This window comes from Sus scrofa, chromosome X, assembly GCF_054392235.1.
Source record: "Sus scrofa isolate SSC_HxYL_T2T_F1_AM1 chromosome X, Sscrofa_HxYL_maternal_Yorkshire_Landrace_v2.0, whole genome shotgun sequence".
Taxonomy (NCBI): domain Eukaryota; kingdom Metazoa; phylum Chordata; class Mammalia; order Artiodactyla; family Suidae; genus Sus; species Sus scrofa.
The window spans coordinates 129,040,696-129,057,245 of NC_139401.1; the positions used below are offsets into that span (position 1 = coordinate 129,040,696).

At 47.3% G+C, this 16,550-nt stretch overlaps 1 protein-coding gene and 1 long non-coding RNA gene across 5 annotated transcripts in view; both read left to right on the forward strand.

Annotated features, from left to right (window-relative positions):
• LOC110257660 (uncharacterized) overlaps positions 1–16,550 on the forward strand; it is a 283,513-nt gene that overhangs the window by 251,977 nt on the left and 14,986 nt on the right. The window lies entirely within an intron of this gene.
• On the forward strand, positions 786–8,642 carry SLITRK2 (SLIT and NTRK like family member 2). Of its 4 annotated transcripts, none has more exons than XM_085007272.1 (2): positions 786–976; positions 5,170–8,642. In XM_085007272.1, the coding sequence occupies exon 2, from the start codon at positions 5,213–5,215 to the stop codon at positions 7,760–7,762; it is 2,550 nt and encodes an 849-aa protein (XP_084863398.1). In that variant the 5' UTR covers positions 786–976; positions 5,170–5,212; the 3' UTR covers positions 7,763–8,642. The 4 variants fall into 4 exon arrangements, with proteins under 4 accessions (XP_084863398.1, XP_084863396.1, XP_013841931.1 ...); XM_085007270.1 differs by lacking the exon at positions 786–976 and adding an exon at positions 4,547–4,685; XM_013986477.3 differs by lacking the exon at positions 786–976 and adding an exon at positions 4,814–4,940.

Here is a 16,550-nt window from a genome sequence, read left to right on the forward strand (position 1 = left end):
AAAGCAGATCTGCTGGGAACTGCAATGCACTCGGCGACAACCGCACCTCCCTCTGGAACTACACTGACTCTTTCACAGAGCGCCTTCCCGTCACGGAGACACAACCACCTGGACTACTAATAAGAGGGAAAGGGAGAAAAGGCAAGGAGGATGGCAAAAGTCCGCTCAAGTAGATCCTGGCAACGTCGTGAAGAATGAAAAGAATCAAGCTGAAACGGGGTCTGGAATGCTGCTAAGGGCTGGCTTCGGTGGACACATTTGCCCTGGTCCAGCTCTGCTCCCCATTCTGTGGAAATGCCTTGTTTACCATCCCCGTAGGAGGTCCTGGACTCTCTGCCTGGAACTCCGAGGGTCGGGCGCTGACTAGTTAGGGGAGGCAGCCGGCCCGGAGGGTGTGGGGCTCCAGGGGCTGGCCGCTTTTCACTCGCCCGTAACTCCCGCCCTGCGCTCTGGTGTCCCCTCGGATGCGGTGCTGACCGAGTGCCATCCCGATTTCACTCGACCGAGTCGGAGCCGCAGCCCACGGAGGAAGCTGCAAGGGCTGGGCAGAGTTCCAAGCGAGAGGGGCCGAGAGGCGCGAGCTGCGCTCCGCGGCGCCCGTCCGAGAGGTGGAGCAGCGGCCCCTTTGTGGGCCGGCACATCCCCCTCCCGGGTGCACAGCGGGGACATTTGATCCGCGGGGTGATTGATACGTGCGGGCGGGGGCCGCCGTTCCTCCCTCCCCCTCTCCTTCCTCCTCCCCCCTCCGCCCTCCTTCCCTCCTCCCTCCTGGCTGCTCCCTCCTTGCTGCCAGAAGCGCTGCCCGGTGGCGAGCCGCTCCGGTGGGATCTGCCTGCCCTTGGGGGCGCCGCCCGCGCTCGCCGCCAAGCCCTCGCTCCCCGGCCGCGCCGGTCCGAGGCCGCGCCGCCTCCCGCGCCTCCCGGTCGCAGATGCTGCGGGCGCCTCCGGGGGAACCTCCGGGTGGCGCGCTCGCCGGGTAAGTTGTGAGCACTCGGGGACGCCTCGGCGACGCGGCCGGCGAGCTGGCTCCGCGCGGGCCCCTGCCTTCCGCAGCCGAGGGAACAGGCGTGGGAAGACAGCGCGATCCGCTGGGACCGCGCGCGGGCGGCCGCCCTCGATTGCGGCCCCGCTCCGGCTGCGGGGCTCGGGACCGTCGCGCAGGCGGGGTCCGGCTCGGGGCGTCGCGCAGCCCCGCGGCCACCGCGCCGGAGGAGGACGCGGCACCTGGGTCCCGGGGGAGGGGGCGGCACGAGCGGCCGTCGCGGGGGGTGGCGGGGTGGGAGGGCAGGTGGGACTGCGGGTGCGCCAGGTGCCCGGGTCCCGGCCGCGGGGTCTCGCCCAGCCCCTTAGTCTCCGGGAGTGAGTGCGGACAGAAGGCGGTCGCGGGCGGGCGCTAGAGCCCCCTCCCCGGGCCGGCCGGGCCCCCGTCCCCCCTCGCGGTCCGGCGGGCGGCAGGACGGAGAGGGACTGCGCCCCCGCCCGCACTCACCGCGCCCCGCGGCCGGAGACCCGAGCCGGCTTGACTCGGGAAGATGCGAGTGAGCGCCAGGCGCGTTTCCACCTCCCTCGCCCCAGCGAGGAGAGGAGCGTTTGCCTCCTTTTCGCGCCCGCCTCTGCCTCCCTTGGGCTCCGGGTGCCTCCGCAGCCCTTCCGCCGCGACGAGAGCCCGCTCTCCCCAGCGGGAGACGCGGGGCCAGAGACAACTTACTTCAAGCGCTTCATCGCGGTTGCGGCTGATTGCTGCCAATAACTCCGTGTGGGAAAGCGGCTGGGCAAGCCCAGGGAGCAGCCGGAGACGGAGGAGTGGTGGGAGGGTGCGCCGCCCCGTGTAGGAAGCTAACCGCACCAAGCAGATCCGCCACCCCGCCGCAGGGTCCCCAGGGTCGCTCCCCTGGGCAGCTCGCCGCGGCGTGTCCCTCGCTCCATGACGGCGAACATTTCCAGCGCCCCCAGCGCCCCGTCACTCAGCTACCCGCCCCGTAGGCTCTGTCTTCAAGGAGACAGAGTCATCCGTGTCTTGAAGGAAATTACTATATATTTGGGAACTAAAACTCATATTGGGCATTTCGCTTTCACATACGATTTTGTAGAAAGAACACATTTAGGCAAAACATCAGCATCGCTCTTTAAGTTTAGATGGTTCTCTAATTCACAGTAAGCAGTAGTGAGCTTTTTGGAAAACCGCTGAACCGGGACCTAAGATCCCTGGGTTCTATTTCCAATTTTATAGATTCTTGAACTCAAGCAAGTCAGCACTTCCCCTGGTTGAGGAATGTCCTCATCTATAAAGTGAAACCGATTTCAAAGGTCTTGTCCAGCTCTCATGTTGGCTTCTATTTCAAAGAAATATTAACCTAATTAATAAATGCTTGTTAAGTGAATGACTGAATAGACCACATCTCTCTAGGAACTATGTATATTTAATATTTGGAATTATGAAATGAAATCAAAGGAAGCTTAGACGTGTTCACTGCACATCACTTGGCTTAACCCCTAATGATGCAATTGCCGTGGAGAGTGGGAGGCCAGCCGGGGGGCCGCCCCCTCGCGGACAGCCCCACTCCGGTTGCCCTTTGGCGCAGAGAAGGAAAATGTGAGGGCCCAGAAGGAAAGGATGTTGCCCAGAGTGAAGCAAGGATTACTGCGTGGGGAGGGGTCTCCATGTCTGGCGCAGGGCTCTTCCCCAAAGGAAAAGGGGGGGGGGAGAAAGCCCAAGAAAAATTGCAGAGGAGGCAGCCCGAGCCACAGGTTGCTTCGGTACCTAAGTTTATAAGTGATCAGAGCCCTCCTTGAGGAGGAAAGAACTTGTATGGGCGGGAACAATCCCAGGACCTGAACTTTGCGCGGATAGAGGGAAGAAGCAGGAGGGCTTTCGGTTCTCAGAAGGCTCGTTTTGCGTTTAAGCTTGCCTCCCTTCCACACTTGGCCTGGCCCTGGGACCCTGTGTTGACTGCAGCAGGCTGGGGCCGAAGTGGCGGGGAAAGCAAGCTAAAGTGTGTGACGGGACCGGCGGCGAGTCCATGGGTCCCTTCCTTCTCCCATTCTCTTTCATTCTCTTCTGGGGCTGCCTCAACTCCCCGGTTCCCACCGGAGGCAGCCCCTGGCCCTTCTGGGCCACAGCACGTTCACGTCTTGCAAATGGACTCCAACTGGGAGACTCCTGGGTCCAGGAGAAAGGAGATACTGAAGGCAAAACCCCAACCCCTGGCCATTAAAAATCCTTAGAAAGGTTATCTGAATCCAGTTGAATGTGCGAGCTGTGAGGGCACATAGAGGCCACCCCCTTGTGCCAAGGGGGATGGGAAGATCCAGAAACAGGTGACACACCTGGCAACAGAGCTAGCTCAAAGCTAGGTCTCCTGAGTCTCCGCCAGGACTCCTTTCATCCGCCCTGCCCTCTCTTTCTCAGGAGCCAGTCCTCCCCATCCAGCTTCTGTCCCCTAGCTCCCCTGGCCTTGCCGCCTGCAGAGCTTAGGCTCCCTTCTGCACGGGCCCCAGCTCCCAGCTGAAGCTCAGCTTGGCAGTGCCTTTCCGACACCCACTCCTCTTCTCCTTCCTTCAGGCAAAAAGCACACGTTTCAACCTCATTAGCTGGCTAAGTATAAACCTCAGGGGGAGAAGGGCTGTGTTGTTGTTTATCTCGGTCTATAAGCTAATGTCGAGCTGGTTTTCCGAATCCAGGCAAATATCTGACCAGTCACCACCCAGAAAGTAATTCTAATACTCTCAGCACGGAAACAAAGCTCTGTATGTAAACCATGAATCCCCTAGGAGAACTCCTCGCCCTCCTACACACAGACACACTGGTGCACACACACCCCGCTCTCCGCACCAACAGCATCTGAGCTAGGAAGCTGACGGGAGGGCCCTGGTCCTGTAGCAAAGAGGCACCCCCCCGCCCCCCGAGGCACACACACACACACACACACACACACACACACACACCCCTTACTGGGGAGGTCGGGACCCCAGCTCGGGAATCTGGAAGGGGCCTCCCGGCTGGGATGGCCCGGAGGGAGGGGCAGGTGGAAGAAACCACTCGGAGGGGTCAGAGGAGTCCCGGCGGTGGCCGCCCCTTAGCCAGACCCCTCCTGCAGAGCCCCTCTCCAGGAGCTTCGCCAGCCACTCGCCGCCCGCCGGGCTGGAGGTGGAGGAGTTCAGAATCCACTGACGCAGCCGGGATTTGAGCTTTGCAAAGCCACTCGCAGGGAAGGGAAGCATCTGCCCCTCCCTCCCCCACTGCGCGCCCTCGATCCCCCAGCCTGCCCCCTCCCCCCGTGACGTCACCCTAGCCCTGTCCCGGGGAACCTGCAAAGCCTCTCAAATTCAAACTGCCGGGCGCACCGCCGCCGCTGCCACGGGATTGGAAGTGCGCGCCCGGGCTCGGCCGTCGCCGCCGCCGCCGCCCGCCGACCGGGCCGGCCAGCTTCGCGACCTCGCCAAGCAGTCGCGCCCCTGGGTCCCCGTCGGCTCAGCTTCCCGCCGCTCCGACCCTCCTCTTCCTCTCCCACCGCCTGCCGGCTTTCTAATTCGTGCGCACCCCCCAGCAAAATTAAATCAACCCAGGGAGAGCAGGGCAGCCCTCCGGAAGCGGCGGCGTCTTTTACCTTGCTCTCCCTCTCTTTCTGAAGATGCCAAACTACTGGCGGACCGCAGAGGAGAGGGGTCCCGTCTTCTCCTGATGTGTGAGTAACCCCCACCCCGCGCTGTCTTTGCTCTCCCCTCCCCCGCCGCCAGTCCCCTGATTTTCCCACCCCCTTTTTGCGCAGTTAAAAAAAAAAAGTAAAGCAATTTCTGCTGCGAGCCCAGGAGGGGCGAGCCGCCCGAGATCTCTTCAAGATACCCCAGGGGAGGAGGAGGAGGAGGAGATGGGCTGGATTTAGTAGGACAACTCGGTTACTAATGACTCCGCGGCTGGCGGCGACCCGCCGGGAAATCAGGTGCAAGCATGTGTGCTGGGGGACGCGTGGGTGGGTGGGGGGGCTGGGGGGGAGGGGGGAAGGGGAGGAGAGCAGACACCGCTTTGAGCATCGCAGTGATCTCCTGCCGTGTGGCCCACTCCCCGCATTCTTCCTCCCGCCCACTCCGCCCCCTCGCTTTGCCATTTTAATCGGCCTTCCGTGTTTCTCTCTCCCCCGCATCCTGCTCTCTCCCGCCCCCCTCCCCAAGGTTTGCCTGTAGGTACCTGAGCTGACACCGACGGTGCCTAAAGATGCTGAGCGGCGTTTGGTTCCTCAGTGTGTTCACCGTGGCCGGGATCTTACAGACGGAGAGTCGCAAAACTGCCAAAGACATTTGCAAGATCCGCTGCCTGTGCGAAGAGAAGGAGAACGTACTGAACATTAACTGCGAAAACAAAGGATTTACAACCGTCAGCCTGCTCCAGCCCCCCCAGTATCGAATCTATCAGCTCTTCCTCAATGGAAACCTCCTGACCAGACTGTACCCCAACGAGTTTGTCAATTACTCCAACGCGGTGACTCTGCACCTGGGCAACAACGGGCTGCAGGAGATCCGAACCGGGGCCTTCAGCGGCCTGAAAACCCTCAAGAGACTGCACCTCAACAACAACAAGCTCGAGGTGCTGAGGGAGGACACCTTCCTGGGCCTGGAGAGCCTCGAGTACCTGCAGGCCGACTACAACTACATCAGCGCCATCGAGGCGGGGGCTTTCAGCAAGCTGAACAAGCTCAAAGTGCTCATCCTGAATGACAACCTTCTGCTGTCGCTGCCCAGCAATGTGTTCCGCTTCGTCCTGCTGACCCACTTAGACCTGAGAGGGAACCGGCTGAAAGTGATGCCTTTCGCCGGCGTCCTTGAACATATCGGAGGGATCATGGAGATTCAGCTGGAGGAAAACCCGTGGAATTGCACTTGCGACTTGCTTCCTCTCAAGGCTTGGCTGGACACCATAACCGTTTTTGTGGGGGAGATTGTCTGCGAAACTCCCTTCAGACTGCACGGGAAAGATGTCACCCAACTGACCAGGCAAGACCTCTGTCCCAGAAAGAGCAGCAGCGGCAGCGGCGGCGACTCGGGTCAGAGGGGCAGCCACGCGGACACCCACGTCCAAAGGCAGTCCCCCACCCTGAACCCTGCCCTCAACCCAACCAGGGCGCCGAAAGCCAGCCGGCCCCCCAAAATGAGAAACCGGCCGACCCCCCGGGTCACCGTGTCCAAGGACAGGCAGAGCTTTGGACCCATCATGGTGTACCAGACCAAGTCCCCGGTACCCCTCACCTGCCCCAGCAGCTGTGTCTGCACCTCCCAGAGCTCAGACAATGGCCTCAACGTCAACTGCCAAGAAAGGAAGTTCACAAACATCTCCGACCTACAGCCCAAACCCACCAGTCCAAAGAAACTCTACCTAACAGGGAACTATCTTCAAACTGTCTATAAGAACGACCTCTTAGAATACAGTTCTTTGGATCTGTTGCACTTAGGAAACAATAGGATTGCGGTCATTCAGGAAGGTGCCTTCACGAACCTGACCAGTTTACGCAGACTTTATCTGAATGGCAATTACCTTGAAGTGCTGTATCCAGCTATGTTTGATGGACTGCAGAGCTTGCAGTATCTCTATTTAGAGTATAATGTCATTAAGGAAATCAAGCCGCTGACCTTTGATGCTTTGATTAACCTACAGCTACTGTTTCTGAATAACAACCTGCTGCGGTCCTTACCTGATAACATATTTGGGGGCACGGCCCTCACCAGGCTCAATCTGAGAAACAACCATTTTTCTCACCTGCCTGTGAAAGGGGTTCTGGATCAGCTTCCGGCTTTTATCCAGATAGATCTGCAAGAGAACCCGTGGGACTGCACCTGCGACATTATGGGGCTAAAGGACTGGACAGAACATGCCAATTCCCCTGTCATCATCAATGAGGTGACCTGTGAGTCTCCCGCCAAGCATGCAGGGGAGATACTGAAGTTTCTGGGGAGGGAGGCTATTTGCCCTGACAGCCCAAACTTGTCAGACGGGACCATTTTGTCCATGAATCACAACACAGACACACCTCGCTCGCTGAGCGTGTCTCCCAGTTCCTATCCTGAACTGCACACCGAAGTTCCGCTCTCCGTCCTAATTTTGGGATTGCTGGTGGTCTTTATCTTATCTGTCTGTTTTGGGGCTGGCTTATTCGTCTTTGTCCTGAAACGCCGAAAGGGGGTGCCCAGTGTTCCCAGGAGTGCCAACAACTTAGACGTAAGTTCCTTCCAATTACAGTATGGGTCTTATAACACTGAGACTCAGGACAAAGCAGACGGCCACGTCTATAACTACATCCCACCACCTGTGGGTCAGATGTGCCAGAACCCCATCTACATGCAGAAGGAAGGAGACCCTGTGGCCTATTACCGAAACCTGCAAGAATTCAGCTACAGCAACCTGGAGGAGAAGAAAGAAGAGCCAGCCACGCTTGCTTACACAATAAGTGCCACCGAGTTACTAGAAAAGCAGGCCACCCCAAGAGAGCCCGAGCTGCTGTATCAGAATATCGCTGAGCGGGTCAAGGAGCTTCCCAGTGCTGGACTGGTCCACTATAACTTTTGTACCTTACCTAAAAGGCAGTTCGCCCCTTCATATGAATCTCGACGCCAAAACCAAGACAGAATCAATAAAACCGTTTTATATGGAACTCCCAGGAAATGCTTTGTGGGGCAGTCCAAACCAGACCACCCTTTACTGCAAGCTAAGCCGCAATCAGAACCAGACTACCTCGAAGTTCTGGAAAAACAAACTGCAATCAGTCAGCTGTGAAGGGAAATCATTTACAACCCTCTGGCATCAAAGGATGCTGCTCCAAACTGTTGGAAGCACTGCATTTGCTTTTGTGTTTGTTTGTGTTCTCCCTTTCCCAGCCTCAACGGGGACTTTGAAAATGCCTGGGGGGATGGAGGGAAGCAATGATACTGCTTTTTCAAGTTTTCCTTTAAATTATTTCTCTCTTGATTCCCCCCCCACCCCCACCTTTCACCCCCCCCCTTCTCTCCTTAGGAGTCACCATTGAACATGAATGTTTCTACAATGCATTTTTTCATATATTTTGTTTATGGTTTTGTTTCTCTTCTTTTTTTCTTCTTTTGTTTTTCCAGTGGGGGAATGGGAAGAGGAGATTATAGTGAATGAAGAAAGAGTACGGAAACTTTTCAAATGAAAAATGGATATTTAGTGTATTTTGTAGAAGATCTCCAAAGATCTTTTGAGACTATAAATTCTTTTGTAAATAATGATATATGGTATTTCCGTCTTCAGTTACCAAGTATAGCCACTAGGCATCACTTCTTCGTGTTAAAGTGCCTTTGCACTTTAAGTACATTACTTAAATGTTGCTTTTAGCTTTGATAAATTGAACATATTTTAATGTGTTGTATTTTTGAAATTAAAAACACTGTAAAATAGATTGAAATGTCAGCTATATTAAGTCAGAGTACAGTTTGCTTGAGTTGTAGAAGCCAACCTGTCATCAGTGATTCTAGTTCTAGGATTTTCTAGATTTAACTGTAAAATATTTCCTTTCCTTTGGGTTTGTTCTAAGTGGTTTTATTTAAGTCAACTAAGGGGATTTAACAGTGGACTAGAGGTAATAAACTGCCTCAGTTGGGATTAGTAATTCATTAATAAAATATATTTAACCCAATATCAGAGTGAATTGAACAATTAATGCCCTTGCGTAAATCATTATTTGAAACTAACATGGTCAGTGTTTTAGATTATTTTCCTAGTTAAGAATACATTACACAACTTGTAATATATTTTTTCTGCATTAAATTAGATATTTTTATATATTTAAATGAAAGAGTCTGTATTTCTAACTTTTTAATTGAAATTAATATTTTCTCTGCCTATTGAAACATTTTTCTATAAACACACACCAGTAGAGGCCGCCACACACCTCATTTAGTAAAGACATATGAGCCATTAAATACCTTGAAGGAAGACTTCAAAGGTGAGATGAAAACGTCCCAAACAAGTTCTCTGCCAGTTCACAGCAGCAGAGACAAATGTATACATTACTCTCCATTTCTTTTAGGATTAAAGGCTAGCCTCAGAATCCTACTCAATGTTCACATTTTTAGAGAGAGCCGAGTTTCCCTCTTGAGTTCATGGAAGCGTTAACGGGGTGCTATCAAATCATGCACTATTTGCATCTACAACCTGATTAATAAGTACCTAAACCAAGAAAGTAAGCATCTTTTTTCCTTCTGCCTTCTTTCAGGCATATGTGTTACTTGAATTTTGCCTTGTCGGCTTCAGCGAGCTTTTCATTTTGGTCTTGGCATTAAAATCATTTTAACTAACCACGTCTATATAACATTTGTGAAGCCTTATTAGCTTGTAAATAATTTTTAGATGCAAATATTATTGTGTGATTTAAACAAACAGCCCTTCTTCACAACAAAAAATAGTTTTGTTTTGTCTATTGTAAATCCTTATGCAACTGGGATGGTGATCTGCATATAAAGTAGTCCAGCTTTTCAATTCCTTATTAAAGCAATTGATGGCGTCTGAAAGAAGCACACTGTTTCCTTTTCATAAATAGGTTACTGCACATAATAATCCTTTATTATCATGTGGAGATTGAAGTGGATTCTGATAACTTACTTTTAAAGCTTCAAAATGACTAATAGTATATTGTCTGTCACTATAAACAATTCATGTGATAGGCTTGCAATTAGAAATTACTTAAATCCAAATTCTTTGGATTAAGAACTACTGGTGCAAAATAGTCTTTTTTGACAATGGAAGGTAATCGTGTATATATAAATGCCACGGGCATTCAGGAAGAAAATGCCTGTAATACCCGAAAATCTCTGAATATCTACAAGCTCACTTGTTCATTCTTTGATTAGAGGTCACAATTCCTACTTAAATCCATTAGATCAAAGTTGAAGATGGTGGGCCGGAAAGATCTACAAGGAAGGTCACGAGTAGAGATTTTCCATTTCTTAGACGAGGAGCAAGAGCGTGGGATGCTGGTTGAACCTGGAGATAGCTCCTGGAAACCACCTCCTCTTAGATATGTAAGAGTTTCAAAAATCCTCTCGTGGCTGCTCTCGTTGGGTGAAATGATAAATACAGAATGCAGAGGTAGGTATTTGGAGAAGTGGTATGAAGGCAAATTAGTCGACATATTCTATTAAGATACTTTTTTTTTTTTTGGCTCAAACTTTATGACTAGGACCACTGATGTGGTGCTTCCACATCAGTGTTCTTCTGAAAATGAAGTCATTCCTACTGTAAAATGCCATTAATCCATAGAAAAACTAACTCATTAATCTGCAACAGAGATAGCCTACTACCTGATTTTAAAGAGGCCTCCTGGAAGAACTCCGAAGCATAAACTCTCTTGCTTATAATAACAACGGTTTCTTTTATTTTATATTCTCATGCCTCTTCAATTTCTACTTTATTTTGTATTGGGTTTTCAAATGAAATCCTTTGAATGTGGCCCAGACTATGTCATTTAAAGGCATAATACACTATATACTTTGAAGCTTTATTTCTAATGCAATCACAAGCACGTTTAGGTTTATTAACTTATTAGCATCCCCACTGACTGTATTGTTTTGCTTTATCCACGCAAGTGCTTTCAAACATATTTTATTTTAGGATTTTTATTTTTATCTCCTACAGCTGGATTTTGCTAGTTCACTTTTATTTCAAATGCAGCGCAGCGAAATGGTTCCAGCCAGCAGCATACCATCTCCCCTGGCCCTGCCTGGAACAGATCTGTCATGTCTGGCAAATGGTAATTCCCTTTGATGCTAGCTCTCAATTAGTTGCTTCCACTGTTTTTGAATATACCTGTGTCTGAGTTTGTATTGGAACACGCAAAAGCACCACTTCTCAGTCTGGACACAATTGCCAAAAGTCTAATTTGGTCAACCTGTGTGCCTTGTTAGTTGCCTCCAGCAGCTGATGAGTAAGGACGTGGCTGCTTAGTTTCCTCTGCTTAGTCCTCTGACTTCTAAGGTGATTTAATTTTCCTGAATATTTCCATGTCATCAAGGGCTCAATATTTTATGGATCTTACAAAAAGTGTATGATGAACGAGAAGAAGGTTCTGTGAGTTTTCAGATGCTGGAAATTCATTTTGATTGTGCACATTCCAGAAACATACTGGATTGCATGCTAGAGTGAAGAAAGCCTTCCAGACAATTCTCCCAATCCAATCATTTCTTCAGTCATTCCGTAAATATCTGAGTGCTCCTTTCCTAGATGCCAGGATCTCTGCCTGACCCCCTCATCCCCAACACCCCTCTTCTCCCCTCCCGCCGAGAACGTAATGCTATTAAAAGAGAACCTTATCTGAATGACAGTCACCCAGAACAAACAGTGGGAACAGTAATGAAATGCAGGAAATCGGGTTTTTAAAGGTGATTCTGTGCAATGAAGTATAAAAGCGATACAGCATAGGCTAGCTACTGTGTAATCGCCATTAACATCTCTTTAGAGTTACACAGCTAAAAAGGAGAAGAAAAAAAAAACCACAAAAATCAAATAAAACACATTTCTGCGGAATAGGGCCCAATCGTATGGCCTGAAGATAGCTGTATGCGTGTGCTATCTAAAGATCTACATTGTAAAGATGACTCCCAGAACTGTAAATACAAAAATCACAAACATGCTTCCATTATCTGGAATATCCATGTTTTTTAGAGGAAATATTTGCTTTATAGTTCAGTGGCTTAAAATATAACATTTTGGCTTGAGTGTCTTTTACAAAGACAGTAAAAGACAGACTTACCTAAATCCTGAGAGAAAATTAAGTACTGTATATAGGTGTGCTGTGCTTCTCACAATGGTTGTGCAAAAAGTCACGTGTAAATTGAAGTTTTGTAAGTTCAACTGTATTTTCAATGCATTAGGGGGGCTGCCATTTAGAGGAAACTTGTGAATCCTTTTATAAAGCAGAAAACCATTTTATAATACAGATAATCAGTCTAACTTCTCTGTTTTGTATGTTTGGATTTTCGATATCCACTTTGCTTAAAATGGAGCCCATCTGCATAATAAGAGTGTGTTTTGCCAGTGCTGCTTGTGCTACCGGTTTCTTGGTTGCTAAGGGCTTATACTTGAAAATCTGCTGCAGTTTTGTGTGAATTGAAGTATGGAGTTATTTTACGATGGCACGGCAGCATTCCTGAACAGTCCGTGTAGCCAACCCATTTCAACCCCATTGAACACAAGACTCTTTGCTCAGCAGCGTCTCCTCTCTCAAATATGGCCATGATGCATTAGAGGGTAGAGTGACTCCTGTATTCACGTCTTATAAAGTGCTTAGAGTCACAGGTTTTATAATAAATATATGTTATTGTGTAAACATATTGCATTGCATGTGTGTTGGAATTTTTTCGCAATATCTTAGCTTGAAAGTACTTGTACAGATACTGTTAGATTTAGTTGCAAGTATTGTTCTCCAGTTATTGGAATAAATGGCAAATGAAACAAGCTCTCTCGTGTAGACTTCTGTGCCAAATAGTGACATTGTTTCACAAGCGGAATGTCATGTTTTGGGCTGTTACTAGGCAAAATGAAATTTGAAAATATGATCAAATGATATTGTGTTTTATTGGATGAACTGTTTATACAGTTACTTTATGCTGTAGTTAGCTTTAAATTGCTAAATAAATATTCACTAAAAATGAACATTTGAATTAGTTAGAAAAATTCTTCAGAATCTTGAGAGAGGCGTTAATGATAAAGTATTACCGGAACCATCCTCTCTGTTTTGATATATACTGTTGACATGTTTACAAATTAAGGTTTTCTCTATATGATTATAATGTACATATTAAGGGTAAAATATGCTTTTACAAACATATCAGTACTTTTCCATTAATGTCCATTTCAGCCTTTAAAAATCAAAAGTAGAACAATACAGTTCAAACAGAGATGTCTTTCTAGGAATTGAAAGAAATTCTGATTTCCCACTCCCCCCACCATATACACCCACCCACACAACGGCCAACTGGTTTCGTTATAGAATTCTATCTAATACTCCAAGGGATCTAATAAATTTATATTTGTGAAATAAGATACTGATTGACATGCAAATCCAAGGAATAGAAATTACGAATTCATTAAAGATGTAACTGTATTCCCAAAGACTAGAGTCAAAACCAATGAGAGCCGGAGAGAGAGAGATGCATTTGTTGCTATAATTATGGTGAAATTATTGCAAAGTGACCTGTTTGGCTTTTGCATTGGTTGAACCTCAGAATATATCTGCCAGATATGCTCCATTCACAAATGTATAACATAATGAAGGATCTGAGATTCGTGCAATGGACAAGAGGACCCAAAACAACTATCCTCTCTTGAGATTATTTATTTGCTATATGCGCGATATGTTCAGTTTATTCATGTGGCCTTCACAGGTTGGCAAAACTATTGGAATAGTCTCATTGTAGAGTGTTTTCCTGGAGAATGAGAGTTGGTGCTTAGCACACTGGATTATCTCATCCTTTAAAAAGATTAATTGAGGAGGAACGGAAATGAAAGTGATGTGCAGCGAGCACCCTATTCTAAACACAGGTAATTTAAGACATCAGCAAGGCATATGTGTCTGTCGACCCTGGAAAGAGACCATCAGAATACATATCGTCATCACTGAGCGGGGGCTGGAAATGCACCTGATCTGAATTTCCCTGGGCAACTGCTATGTGATTAGTTATACATCATGTTTATTAACTCGATTTTCAAATGTTATTTTGTATTTGCTATCAACATTAGCCTGAAAGTGAACATTTGAGCTAATTATCTGTCAGATCTAGTTACTTGGCATTTGGGGATATACTTGATCATGACAGAATGATGTCTACAACATAAAATATAAGGTGATTTCTGGCTCACAAAGGGACTGTTGTGCCGACAGGATAGAGGGATGGAGCCCACTCTGGGTAATCCTTGGCCGAGTCCCTTTTACCTTCACATTGTGAACATCTGCCATAGTGTTTTGGAACTCACCAACTCTCTAGTAAATATTTCCTTAATGAATAAATTGAATAAGACTCTGGCTCTCATGTGAACACTGCAGAAAGGGTCACAAATGGAAAATCTAAGTTCACAGCATAATTACAATGGGTTTCTAGCTGTTCCATGAAATCCTCCACCAATATTTGGGTCCAACATTTTCAGAGCTTATGAGGAGTGCTTGTGTGTGCCTGTGTGTGTACACACACACACACACACACACACCATGAAGTTGACAGAGAAGTTATGGTAATACACAGCCAAGAGCCACAGTTTATTACATGCAGGCAGGCCCAGTTTTAAGTGATACTTGAGTCTGTCTATTGAACCCAATGATCTCATTCTAGACTTAAAAGTAACTTTACTGCTGAGTTTTGACATTGCCTTGTTATTGGCTTTTGGAATTGGGAGAGTCTGCGTTGAGAGAAAATACACTCCCTGACAAGCCTGAGTGATAAATTCTCCTAGAGCTTATCATTTAGTTCTTCCTAGGATCTGTGTATTTGGTTTGTTTCTTAAGTCTTCCAAATAGGAGAGAAAGTCTACGCATTCAGATTATATTAAGTCACATTTTTGTCAGAACACAGTTGTTTCATAAAGTCCGATTTATACAAAATAAGAAGCTATAGTTGGTGTTTCATAACAAAGAGTCCCAGGAGCTGAGGTGCCTACAGAGTGGTGAGGACAAGCCTTAGTTCCACTGGGTCTCCGTTTTCGTGTCTGCGAACACTGTTGGCCTGGATGAACTTGAGGGACGTGCCCAACTTCAGCGCTCTATGATTCTAGGCTAACTGGGCAGTGGCTGCTACACACAAAACAAATAGCACATTGAGGCAATTATTCAGGTAATTCAAGTCTGAAAATCTCTTACCCCTCTTCTTTCAAATGTCTTATTTGGACAGAGCCTTACTCTGGTTTTATTTTTATAGGATTCAAATGCACCATTTGTCTTGGGCTAATCTCTCTTCCTAAACTTGACTTTAAAGTGTTTAAACCATTTTTCTTACTTCCTTGTAAATCACAACATTCTATGGCTTTTCGTGTGGTGGGGAGAGGAAGGTGCTATTTTGAATTCTTTATAGGGCTGATGAGTTTATTCTGTGTGATCATGAGGAAAGTTAAACTATGAATCTCTCTAGGAAGATCATATTATCACATTTCAGGGCGCAAAGCACTTTTCCTATTTAGCTGTTCATCACCCCACGCTTTCGGCCTACACTGCCAGGTTTCTTATCACCAGCAAAACTGATGGACCCTTGGACAACTGAGCTGAGCTTCAGAAGTTCAGTGATTCATTCCAGTAAGCAAAGCTTTTCACTGACAAGTGGTGTTTGGCCTCTTCCCGATCATAAACCTGAGCCATAGTTTTATTGTGGGGCCAACATGCCCCTAGTTGGTCAAATTCACTTTAACTGGAAACAAACAAAAAAAGACAGCCCTCAATCTTGTAATATTTGGCTGACATGATTTTTGCAAAGGTGGAAAAGAGGAAAAGACATTCATTCCAAAACTTCCTCTATTCTCCAGGTATCTGAGGGGCTTATTAAAAGTCTTAGTGAATGAGTGGGGTGGGGGAGGGAGTGGGATGGACTGGGAGTTTGGGGTTAATAGATGCAAACCATTGCATTTGGAGTGGATAAGCAATGAGATCCTGCTGTGTAGCACAGGGAACTACACCTAGTCACTTGTGATGGAATATGATGGAGGATAAGGTGAGAAAAAGAATATGTGTGTGTGTGTGTGTGTGTGTGACTGGGTCACTTTGCTGTACAGTAGAAATTGACAGAACACTATAAATCAACTATAATGGCAAAAAATTTTTATAAAAATATAATAACATAATTAGTGAATGAAAGGAAAACCCAGCTACACTTTGCTTTATGTTTCCTTCTGCCACATGACACAAAGTTATGAAAAAAGAAATGTAGGCTATCCTTGTCTAAGCCATGAGCTTAAAAAATTATAAAAATAAGATGCTTACTGAGATACTGAGTATTTAAAGTATAATGACATTTCAAGTGTTTAACTTGAAATTTTGGAACAAAATATATCTTATGTACTAAATAGATCTCTGAAAAACAATTAGATTTTAAGCAATCTGAGTGATTTGAGAGTGGGCCTCATTGAAGGAATCTTAGTTTTAAACTGCATTTATACAGATTTTGTTTTCTGAAAATTCCTCAGAAAGTCGTTCAGTTCTACTATTCAAACAGTCCGAGTGTTCTGAAATTTTAAAAATAAGCTAATTATTCTGCTCTTACAGATGGAAATGGGGGAGGCTCTGTCTGTGTTGATGTAATTTGTTGTTTTTCAATTAGACTTTTTGGGTTTCTCTCTATATGCAAGGATGGATATTTGTACAAAGACAAGGTAAAGTCTCAGGAAAAGAGGGGTATTTACTAGAATATTTACTAGAGGGGTATTTACTAGATATTTTCTAGAATGATTCATAACAGAGGGCCAGGAAATAGGGAGTTTCATAAAATCTCCTTGCTTTGCCTCCCCAAAGAAATCTTTCCCAAGCCTTGATCACTAACCAGGAGACAAACACTTTGCTTTGTGAGTAAGG